This window comes from Phyllostomus hastatus, unplaced genomic scaffold (genome assembly GCF_019186645.2).
Source record: "Phyllostomus hastatus isolate PE091 unplaced genomic scaffold, TTU_PhHast_1.1 phas_contig_449, whole genome shotgun sequence".
NCBI lineage: Eukaryota > Metazoa > Chordata > Mammalia > Chiroptera > Phyllostomidae > Phyllostomus > Phyllostomus hastatus.
This window is the reverse complement of record NW_025333882.1, coordinates 1,250,362-1,262,772: the sequence shown is the minus strand read 5'-3', so window position 1 is coordinate 1,262,772 and position 12,411 is coordinate 1,250,362. Positions and strand designations below refer to the sequence as shown.

The window sequence follows — 12,411 nt, the reverse complement described above, 5'->3', positions numbered from 1 at the left end:
TAAGCCCACTTTGTACAGGAAAGTTATAGCCATGTCAAATTATTCATTTGGAAGTAGGATTTCAAAAAAAGCATATTAAAAAACAAACTTAATAGGCCTTTTCAGTTCATTTTGGGTGTGATTTTATTTAATATATGAGCATATTCCATGCTTGCACCTACCCATTACTGTTTTGTTAAAACTATTATCAAATTAAGGAATGTTTAAGGTTTCCTCCAATTTAGACATAATTGTTTGCTACTTTCAAGTATTATCATTTAAAAAAGAATATGTCAGGTGGAAACATTGAAAATTATAGAACATTAAATTCATTTCTTTAAGTTTATAAGTACAAACAAATCATATTGTCTCAATAATCATTAAATTGAAAGTGACATAAATTGAGACATACTGAAATTTAATTTTATAATATATAAACTTAATAAGCACATATAATTACTATACTTAATATATTTTAATATTAAAGTATTTGATCTGTTTAATTTCTACATTTACTTTATAATAAAATTAAATTATAGTTAGAAAAAAGCAAAACATACTTTTTAGGGAAGTTCAAATTAGAAACACTTTAAAAATGTTTGCACAATTATATACTATTACACAATAAAGGTACACCACACATAAAATACTTCTTAATATGTTCCTTTAGATGACAGTTAACTGCCTATAGCTTGATAAAACACATAGGAAAGAGTTTGAAATAATAATAGTTAAAGGAAACCAGTTTTCAAAAGTATTACACTTTTTCTTAAAAGTACTATTTTAAAATAGCTATATATATATTTTTAAATTGAATTAGTGTAAGTTCAAAAGAATTATCTACTTCTCACCAATATATTTACTTACTACTTGGAAAATTGTTCACAAATAAGACAAGCAAAGGTACTAAAAATAATGTGAATGAATTAAGTCCTATTTGGTAATTTTAATATTAGAGAAATATTATAAGATTTTATTCATATAAAATTGCATGCTTTATTATGATTTTCTAAATTTTAAGGTGTTAATACAAAGATGACGTAGAATGTTTAGAAATGTACTGCATTCAATGAATTACCTCTTAAAATAAATTAGTTGATATTTATGTCATTATTAAGTACATTAGAGATCAGAAAATGTGTAAGCAAGTAAAGGAATAGATTAGAAACTAGGAAATGTTAGCATGCAATCCCATTCAAGAAAATCAATTTCAAAATGAAAACCAATTTTATTTATTAACTACATTAGTCATTTCAATAATTTTCCATGTTTCTGCTTATTTCACAACAGGTCATATGTCCTTTATTTTATTTCTTAATCAAATTTAATGGTAGTGGGACTATTGTGAACATAGAAGGAAACATTGTAATGTTTGTCATGTAAATATGTTCATATCTTTGAATATTGCCCTGGCTGGCGTAGCTCAGTGGATTGAGCGCGGGCTGGGAATCAAAGTATCCCAGGTTCGATTCCCAGCCAGGGTACATTCCTGGGTTGCAGGCCATAACCCCCAGCAACCGCACATTGATGTTTCTTTCTCTTTCTCTCTCTCCCTCCCTTCCCTCTCTAAAAAATAAATAAATAAAATATTTAAAAAAAGAATTTTGAAAAACAATGCTACCAAAGTGTTGAGTCATTGACTATTAATTTTTGATACAGTAATCAATATAAAATATTGTATTTTTGTAGAAAATTTATGACTGGGAAATTATAAAATACATTTAAAATCTAAAGCTTAAAAGGCATTAAACATTTTAGTTTTTAGTTACTATGTGTATCATAAGTTGGTATTTTGAATAAGTAAGGTGATAATCCAAATAAATGGGCTATTGCTCAAGATATCGGTTTACATAAATGAATCCATTTTTTAAAGTATTGACATACAGTGAAACAACATAATTTCATCTCTCTTATTTCTAAACATCAAGAGATTTAAAATGAAATATTAAATAGAGAGATTATCAAGTTGAAAACAGAATTTGAACAGAATTGTTGTGGGTGGAATAGTGGTGATGAGTGGGCAAAGTAGACTGAAAATCAAGAAAAGCTTCAGAGATGTTATGATCCACGAAAAATTTTCAAAGTCTACATGTAGTTTTGAAGGGTAGAAATGAAGTGAAGGCTTTCTAGCAAGAAACAGCATTATGAGTGAATGGAGCCATTTAGCTGAAATCAGGTGGTCATGATGGTAGAACAGGAAATGGTCTTGTAAAAGAGTAATTAAATAAGAATATTTTCATTTAGATTTAAAGTGGAGCTGAATCTAATTAAAATTACCACTATACTTTTGATGAATGGTAAGAAATAGCCTAGACAGATCAAATTATAAAAAAATAAAATGTTTCTCAAAGCTGCATTACTATTCATTTAATCACAATGGCTAATTATCTAATGTATTTGAGGAGATCAACACTCAGCGAACTGTGTTTTCACACTATTTTTAATTTATTTGAGAACTCTAGGCAAGTGGACATGCACCTGTGTGAGCTGCAGACCCTAACATTCCACAGACCCCCACCTGTATCCTTTCCACTTCCAGAAAGGTTGCTGTTTGGAAGGCTCTTTCCCATTGGGCGAGGTCACAGTCTAACTCCACAGAGAAGTAGAGGTCCTCTCCAGTCTCAGACTGCACAGTGAAACAGTGTTTCCGCCGATCCAGCAGGTCACTGTCCTGATGAAAACCTGAAGTTATACAGGCTGGCATACATCAATTCATATTGCTAACATTGTCATACCTTAAATCAATGTCAATTAATGCATGGTGGAGATGCCAGTCATAAAGATTACACTCTCTATCACTAAAACTTCAATAAAATGGTCACTGCTTAGAAGATAACTAAACTTTGGGTGATGAGCATATAGGCAATATGCAAATGATATATTATAAAATTGTATACCTGAAACATATATATTTTTATTAAACAACGTAACCCCAATAAATTTAATTTAAAAGGTCATTGCAGCCAAAATTCTAGGCCTTAAAGTTCATGACTAACACAGTTCTTCTCTGTATTGACACTGAAGCATGTCCATAAAATAGAAGTTAGGATTTCTGGCTTCAACTTTACTAGCAAAGTTTCTTACTATACAAAGGGATAACATACAATCTCCCTTTTTTTCTCACAGAGTTGTCAAGATAAAATTAAATAGAGTATCAGTTTGGCCCCAAGAGAAATAATAGGCTCCAGAATACTTTCTGCACATTGGAAAGTATCATTTAAAGATGGAAATAAAATACTAGCTAAGCATACATTTGTGCATTTTTCTCATTTATGACTCCTCCTTCAATAGTATTCTCTAGTCTTTAAGATTTATTCCAAGTATCTTGGATGCTTTCTGCAGACTAATAACCAAATACTGCCATTTCTGGGATATGACTCACATTTACAAAGAAATATTACACAGAAACAACATATTACAAATGTGTTTTTAATAAGTATATACTTTTCTAAAGTATCCAGATGTCAACAGGCATAAACATGGTGTATTTTTATTTTAAAAAACAAAGTAAACCATATATTTAGAATAATTATTGACCACATTGATATAAGTAGTCATGAGTTTTTATTATACTTTAAATATAGAAAACTAAAAGCAGAAAAGTTTGCCAAATATTGGTGAGTTATTCCTAGGGCAAGTTTCTGCATCTATAGGCATAATTTCTTCTCTCCTGCACATTACAGTTACATAACCCAATATTTGCTGATATGGCAAGTCACTTTCTTTCTCACCTTTCTGGATACCATGATCACTACTCTAATACTCTTATTTCCTTCAAGTTAATGGTGTTTTTGAAATTAAAAATGGAAATGATAAGAAAGGCAGGTGAAGGATACATATTTTATATTTATATTAAATATAAATTCATAAACTGTCTAAACTTGTTTTTTACTGTAATGTTTGCTACTGTTTCTTTTATTGAACTTGTCATGAATCAAGAAATTCTCATTATACATAAAGTTAATTAAAAGTAACAAAAATTGTGATTTTTTATGAAAAAGGAGAGCAAACATAGGGTGGAGTCTTCATCAATAAATAACTATTTTTATTCTTTTGTAATTATCCTAATAATTGAAATGAAAAGAAAAAACATACCATCAAAATTAAATCCTGCCAATTATCTTGAATTAGAATTTTGTGATTAATCAAGTATCTAAAGGGACTTATGTACAAGTCTTGTACAAATAAATGAAATTTTTAATAACCTATTATAATAATACTATTTTTATTTTTATAAAATATCATTCTTAATATTTTTATGTAGTGAAAATTTTGAAATATGACAAAATATTTTTAGGAATATTTTCCACCATTAGATATTGCAAAAGAGAAATTTGGGAATTTGACTCAAAATATTATAAATCTGATTCTGTATATCACAGAATGAAAAGAATACATATTATTCAACCAGTATAATATATGTGTGGAAATAACATTTATTTTTAAGTTACATTTTAACAGAGTGAAATGCTGGGTCTCTGACTCTGTCATCTTCAAGCCTGTATTGTTCCCATATCCTTCACAGTCATGCTAATCGTTAGAGAAATTCTGCTTTTGACACAAGTTTAAAGAAAAAAAAAATTCCCTCTTATTTGCCTCCCACTCACAGCTTCATAAAAGAAGCCCAAACTGTACTTTCTCAGGGTGGATTTGAGGATAGACCTCCCCTCTTCTTTGTCAATGCCCTCTCAATCAATCAACCTTTTCTATCTCCAAAATCTGGTGTTTTGAGTTTTGGCCTTTTGAAGCTTTGGACATACAGAATTTAGAACAGTAGCATCATTAAGTCAATTAATAATATAATTAATTATATCATTTCCACTTTATTTTTGCTATATAAGAATACATCAAAAGTAAGTGAAAGTGATGTCCATAAATTTGAATATTTTCATTTTTTTATACCAATTGCAGATACTAAGATAGGAAAATCACTTTTCTATTAAAATGTCACCTTACGCATGCCAGAATATTTCTTTTGAATATCATTAAATTTGTAAATTATGACATATATTCACAGGCAAATCCCATCATCTGAAAAGTAAAAGTTTTAACTTTAAAAATATAATTTAAATAAATAATTGAATTAAAATACAATACACTTTAGGTATTAAGACTTCATTTAAAATAAATCCAAGCGAACACTCTATACATGCAAATTAATTCATTTTTCTGGATATTAGTTGCCTTATCAGGAAAAAGAGAAAACAGAACTTCAATGTTTCTCCTTCTTAGGAAATCTGAATCCTTATATAAAAGGGTATAAAGCAAACTTTAGAAAAACAACATAAAACATATCTTTCAAATACACTCTCTAAATTAATCTTTATAATGATCCATCAAACTAGTCTATCACCTTCATTTCCCTAAGGAGGGAAATGGATCTTTGATACATTAGTCACTTCCACATTTTAGAAACTGTTTCATCTAGGGTTTAAAATTCATTAGTTTGGAAGTCATTCAGTTTAGAAATAGTGCAGGCATTTAAGAAAACGGGATCATAGTAGTTTACCTCAAGGATCTTGTAAAGATTAAATGACTTTTAATGTATATCACTTAGAAATAGGACTGGCTCATCATGTTAAGTGTTTAACAATATCACTAATAATTAACATTAGCCATCACTAATACTGAGTGTTACTAAAGCCTGGGTTATATCAGACTCAGAATTCTATGTTTCAGTACATGCACACACACACTCCTTCCTTTATACTACAGTGTGGCATTGTTGTATAGAATGTAGGACATATACATTAGGAGAGTAAGAAAGGCTCAGTTTATTAACAAAACTAACACTAGTCACAATGAAAGGGAAACATACTTGCTGAAGCTGATGTTACTTAGGCACATTTGACTTTTGCCATTCTCTAAATTTTTTGTATGTGCTGTATTTGTGTGTGTGTCCACAGAAATTTAGAATTCTGTCCCAGCTCAAAATAGCTTTGTATATGATAACCCTGATCCCTATAGACATTTGTTATTCCTGTTAATAATATATTATTTGATTGATATCATATATATTACAAAAAGCTTTTACAGACATTTGCTACTTATCCATTCTGTATTGAGACCATGAAAGTCTAGAATGACTTAATAAGTAAAGATACTGAATATTCAGAGATTTTTGAATTTTTAATTAAAGTATATTTAATATTTAGAATAAAATATTTTAAGATTAAAATTCTTAGGTTCAGTACTGTTTGGGGAAAGAGGTGAGTGGCTTAAACAGGGTGGATGTGGGATAACTTCCCACAGACCACCAGAGCACTAGCAGACTGATAGTTTCAAAGAGCAAAAATTCTCCTTTGGAGCATCTGTCTTGGCACTAGAATTTATGTGATTCAGATGCAAATGCATTAACTGATATCTTAGAGCAAAACCAACATTATTTTTTGTGACTCTGTTAGGTAGGGGATAATGACCCCAACGGACTTCCTGTCCTTTCAACAGCCTCCTCAGTTACAGAATCCATAACAATCTCCTTGTTTAAATCTATCCACCAGCATAGTTTAAGCTCCTTCCTTGGCTTAATATGTGTTTGATTTAGCTTCCCACAAGATTTAGAAAAGAAAAAAAAAAGAGTTTCAGTGAAGACAACTAGCAGCTCATATGGAAGAGTGCTATTCACCTTCAAAGGAAGAATGCTTTTTTACGTAATAATTGTTTTTTAAAAGTTTATAAACAATATCATATAATCAAAATAAAACTTTTATCCTGGCATTGATTTGTAGTCATTTCTTATTTAATATACTTGAATAAATTTTCATTATTATCTTATTTTTATTCCTCACCCGAAGATATGTTTATTGCTTTTAGAGGGAGAGGGAGAAGGAAAGAGAGGGGTAGAGAGACATCAATCAGTTGTCTCTAGTACGCACCACAATCTATGAACAAATTGTAATCTAGGTTTGTGCTCTAACCAGGAATAGAACCCGCAACATTTTGGTGTATGGGACAAGCTCTAACCAACTGAGCCACCCAGCCAGGGTGGTTTTCATTATTATTTTGACTGATATCAGGATTTTCTCTAAGATGTTTGTTTCATTATTAAAACAAACAGGAGCTTTACTGATATAAATTAGCATTACTGGAAAGAAAAAAGTAAAGGAGACACACAAAACAAAATTTAATTTCTTATAATATTAAAATGAATGACTTACAAAATTACCTGTTGAGAGTAACAGTTTTAATTAATAGTTATGAGTCACATCTTCCAGATTGCAATTCTAATATTTTACTTCTGAGGATAAGTACATTACACTAAAAAAAAAAACCCTTTGAAATCCATACTTAAAAATTTACTGGAAGAGTTTATTGTTTTCTGGAAAAAGGGCTTTCCAGTGGGAAAAATGTACTACTTCTCACTATACATGTGGTCATTCATAGGGTTATAAACAGTAGGAAGTGTTGCTGGTCATTCAGTCCTGCCTTCAAAAGCTAATTGAAACAATCCTGCTTCTAAATATCTCCAAAGAATGAAATTCTAATTTCTACCCTTTAGTACTCAGTATATGAAAACTATTCTTCAATCTTCTTTTTTTGAAAACTGAATGTCTCACACTGCAGTTTACAGTTTTTGTTTTTAATTTTTGTAGACATGTGATTTAAAACATTAGGAGCATCACTTCTTAAAAAGTAACCCTTTATAGCTTTGAGAACAGTTGTAAGCATACCTTTCAAGTTTCTATTTATAAAACCAAATCAAGCACATTACTTTACCTCTCTACATTGGTGCTGTTTTAGCTATCTTTTTATTTATTTATTTATTTATTTATTTGAGAGAGGAAGGGAGTGATAGAGATCAAATTTTTGTTCTACCTATTTATGTATTCATTGGTGGATTCTTATATGCATGTGGTCTGACCAGTAATAGAACCTGCAACCCTGGCACATCAAGGAGATGCTCTAACCAACTGAGCTACCTGGCTGGGGTTATTTTAGTATCTCTTCACTGCAATCTATCCAACTTTTTCCTAATCCCTCAAGTAGTAAAAGCCATCAGTCAGCCAGAATGGACCTATATGGCTCTGACCAACATGAGATATAAAGTGAATCACTCGTGTCACCTAAAAGTACAGTTTTATTTATATACCCTGCTATACTTTATCAGTGCTATGCCCAGGGAGATAAAAAAGTGCAGATCATAGTGGGAAGTAGTATCTGGCTAGCAAATTGTTCATAAAATGTATACAATTAATCTTGAACATTTTATCAGATAAAGGGGAAGATTTGGGTCCCAAAAGTTCAATTACCACTCATGAATATAAATGATAAAATCTTTGGCTTGGCTTTTGATTTTGTCTCCTAAGAATCATCACAGTCCTATCAGATGCTATCTATTTTGTTGTTGTTCTTGTTACTTCTTTTACAAATACAGTAACTTTTAACTGTGGAAATATTTCCAGCAGAGTTCAAGATAGCATACCCCCATTACTATGTCAGAAACCATTTTACCCTTTGCCTATAGTAGGTATTCAATTTATGTCAACCAAAAAAGTATTGCATGCCTGATATATGCCAGGCACTGTTCTAGTGTAGACACTTATCACTGAACAAAACAGACAACATCTCTGCCTCATGGAGATTTTGTTTGATTGGGGATGAGACAGTTCACAGAATAAACAAAAAAAAATTGTTTAATCATAACATGTCATCCGGTGATAAAGCCTGTTATAAGCTTTCAGGAGTCCAGTCTCCAGGGCCTTTGTCATTCCAACAGAATGCTCAGAAAAGGGCTCTTTAAGGAGGTCCCATTTGAGGAGTAGCATGAAGTGAAAGAGTAAACCATTTAGATGATTGGGAAGGATGGCAACAAATTAAAGAACTCAAGGCTTATGTGTGCCAAAACATAATGATGAAATTGCAGTGAATTAGTGGGCAGGTAGCAGAAGACTAGGGAAGATGGGAAAGCATGAGGAGGGTGGTATGGTAGAGATCTTATAGTGTCCTGTACTTGCCTTGAAGACTTTGAAATCTACTTGAGTGAAATTGAAAGCTAGTGGGGGGCAATGGTTAGGCATAAAAATAGGAGAAAAACAATTAGACTAATGCAGTTGAACTATGAGGTCACCTAACTAGTTCACAGCTGTAGTTTGGGATATACTTTTGCTGATACAGCATGCAAGTGTATGAGAGAGAGAGACTTGAAATTGACCCCACGGTCTTGGAAGCAAGCAAGTGGAAAGTTAAGATGGTCATTAACTGGGGTGGGCATTTGGATTGTGGGAGGGCATGTTAAGTTTGGAAATCTATTAGATATCCATGCAAAGGCATCTAGAAAGTAATAAATGCATTCATTTGTAATTAAGAGACAACTCTGAATGAATTCACAGTTATTGGTATATAAATGTCATTTAAAGCAATATTATTGGCAATTGGTCTGGAAAAATTCTAACTAGTGAGTTTCCATAAAGGACTATTAACATACCGGATCATTCTGAGGAACCTTTGGTTTTGCTCTTTCACTTTTCTACATAATAGTAAAACCGTCAAAATACATATCAATAATAAATTCCCTTTCACATATAAAAATAGTGTTGTCATAAGTACATATAACAATGTATAATTTTAAAATATAATATATAAAATGTGGCATATGTACATATATACTAATGAAATATGTTTTAATATGAATACCTTTAAGAAATACATTCTGAAAATAATTGATTATGGTATAGCTCAGAGCCATTAAATATCTGGAATAAGACACATTCCTCTTTCCTTTTGTATGCAATTCTTTTCCATTCCTGACATGTGAAAAGATATATGTCCTTTAGTATTCATTGTATCAGTTTATGTTTCTATGTCAATAATCTTGACTTAATATAAATACAAGGCATGCAGGTATAATTCTGTCCAAAATAAGTTTTTATTTCTGCAATCAAATTTGATGAAAGTTAGTGCCCATATTTGATCTGTTACATAGTATTTATTATATTAGCTCTCAAATGATCAGCTCAGTTAACAAGGATAGTCAATGTTAATTTATTTTTTTGTTTAGATGGTTATTGAAAGAAAGTCAGTAAGCCAGGACAAGTGAAGTAGGGACATAGGCAGATAGCTGAACAAATTGGATGAGCAATTTACAGCCAGATGTAACTCACCTTCCTAGAGATAACAGCTAGGCCTCAGATGTATTTCAGCTCCAGGCGCAGAAAAGCAGCAAAACCAGGTGGGTGATTCCAGGGCCAGCTGAAGTGCCTAATGACAGACACCTCTGATTCTGGCACTGACCAATCAGTAGAGAACATGACCCTGAAAAAGCACACCTGGAAAACTAGTGAATATTTTGCTGAAACCTGCTTCTGTGGCCCTAGCAGACCTAATCTATTAGGCACTAATCAGGGCCAGGTGACCAATCTGGTAACAGTTATGGATTTTGTTTATTTGCAAGCATTTCTCCAGAGAACAGAAATATAGGGGAGGAGACAAACTGGATAAAAGGAAGTTTAAGTATTTGTTTAATTCTATCATGTTGTGTTTGCACATATTGTCCCTAGGGTCATTCTGATGAAATGTCAATGCAGATAGTCTGTCCACCTGCAAGTCATTTACTGTTGATGGGACTAACCTGGGCTGGAGCTGTAAGCTCATACCTGGCTCTGATGTCACCTTCTGTCTCACTTCTAGGTCACAGAACAATGCTTTCAAGTCACCAGGGACCCAGGATGCTACACTTGAGGGTCTTAGGTCAAACTGAAGGGTTATGAACAAAGGAAGACAAAAGAGAGAGGGGGAGGTGGCTGGGAAGCTGGTTGGCTGAAGGTGTAGGCAGAGTGACTGCTGTTCTCTGTGTCTAGTCTGTAGTGCTTTCCCTCACTCATTGCAGTATGTGCAAGCTTAGATCCTCTCCATGCAAAACCTGAAAAATGATACATAATAAGGATAGCACGTCATAGTCCAAAAAGACAAAATTAATCTTTTACTTTCACATGCCATCTTTATGCAGGGGCAATGCTAATCTCTGTATTTTTTTTTAATTTTAGTATATGTACTGCCCAAGTGAATGTATGAATCTATTAATGTTAGTGCTTTGATGATATTCACAATATTTTACACTCTTGTGTTGACCAACTACAAAATCATCACCCTTTAGTCCCTAAATCAAAAAGCTAAAGTCCATAAAAACTGTATTATACAAAGATTCCTGATATGATTTGCAAATTCTGTGAGAACAAGAGGAAAATACAATATGAGTCATACTGTTTGAATTGTTATATTTAAAAGTTATGTTATATTAAGCAAGTCTTTAAAATGAAATTACAAATTGTAGACAACACCCATTTTTAAGTTTTTTATTGTATTTTTATATCACCTTTTAGTCCCCCTACACCCTCTCCCCCCACCAGTCACCACACTGTTGTCCATGTCCACAAGTCATTTTTCCTTTTTGCTCAATATCTCCACCCTCTAATGAAAGGTCCCACATAGCAACAGAGATTGTGAGAAAGAACAAAGGTGGGTGAATCATCTACCTAATATCAAACTGTACTATAAGGCTATAGTAATCAAAACAGCCTAGTATTGGCATAAAAATAGACACATAGATCAGTGGAACAGAATAGAGAGCCCAGAAATAAACCCTCAAATTTATATTCAACAATGCCCCTTTTGAAGAAACTATCTGCACTACATGCCTATCCTTGTTTCCCCACTGTTATACAGGTTAAGCAGATGGAGCAATGAGTTATAGGAATTGCAAATGATGCAGTTGATTACTACCCTCAAAAGAATTTTCCTAATTAAATGCAGTGGAGAAAAAGTAGCACCCTGGGGGTCAACTGACTAGAGTTATTGTTGGGGGCCACTTTATTTGGTATTGGGAATTGCAGCCCCATGCAAGCCAGAGCTTGAATAAGGGCCTGTAAGTGTTCACCAGAATGCTAGGAATACTGGGAGGCAGGTGTGACAGAATGCTAACACCAAGGGTTCCCATAGGAAATATGGCCTAAAGAATGCATTGTATCCACTGAAGCTTGCTCTGCTACAGCCCTGATAATGAATAACCAGGTGTTTAAATTCTAGATAGGAAAGAAGACTCCTTCCTGAGGTCTGCCTTAAAGACCATTTGGTATCTGCATGTATTGGGAACCACCCTGCCTGGTTTCAGAAACTGTAACCCCTCAGTGGCTAAGGCTAAATAGAAGACCTTGGGATCATAAGCCACTTAGGAGACAAAGCTTATCTTCCTTGTAGGGGCACTGCCTCTGCCCCCTTTCTCTTCACCCTGTTTGGCCCCAGGCAGATGACTGGTTAGTAAACCATAGGTAACATTCCTCAAAGAAGGGATGACCTAAGATAGGTATGGTCATGAAGGGGCCCTCAGGGAAGGACTTGGAGGGCTATTGAAAAAGGGGGTGATGGACCCTCAACCTTCAATTTTGACAAGCCTGAGTCCTCATTCTATCTGCCAGAAGTCTCCTAATCTCTTGCCTG

General features: G+C 33.0%; 1 protein-coding gene and 1 non-coding gene across 2 annotated transcripts in view; both read right to left on the bottom strand.

Annotated features, from left to right (window-relative positions):
• The window catches only part of SNTG1 (syntrophin gamma 1), a 782,410-nt gene that overhangs the window by 77,447 nt on the left and 692,552 nt on the right, over positions 1–12,411 (bottom strand). Inside the window, exon 17 of the mRNA XM_045845038.1 lies at positions 2,498–2,650. Within this exon, the coding sequence (XP_045700994.1) occupies positions 2,498–2,650 (153 nt within the window). The remainder of the gene's footprint in view (positions 1–2,497; positions 2,651–12,411) is intronic.
• Positions 10,880–10,981, bottom strand: LOC123822882. Its single transcript, XR_006786445.1, has one exon. It is a non-coding gene; the product is annotated as a U6 spliceosomal RNA (small nuclear RNA).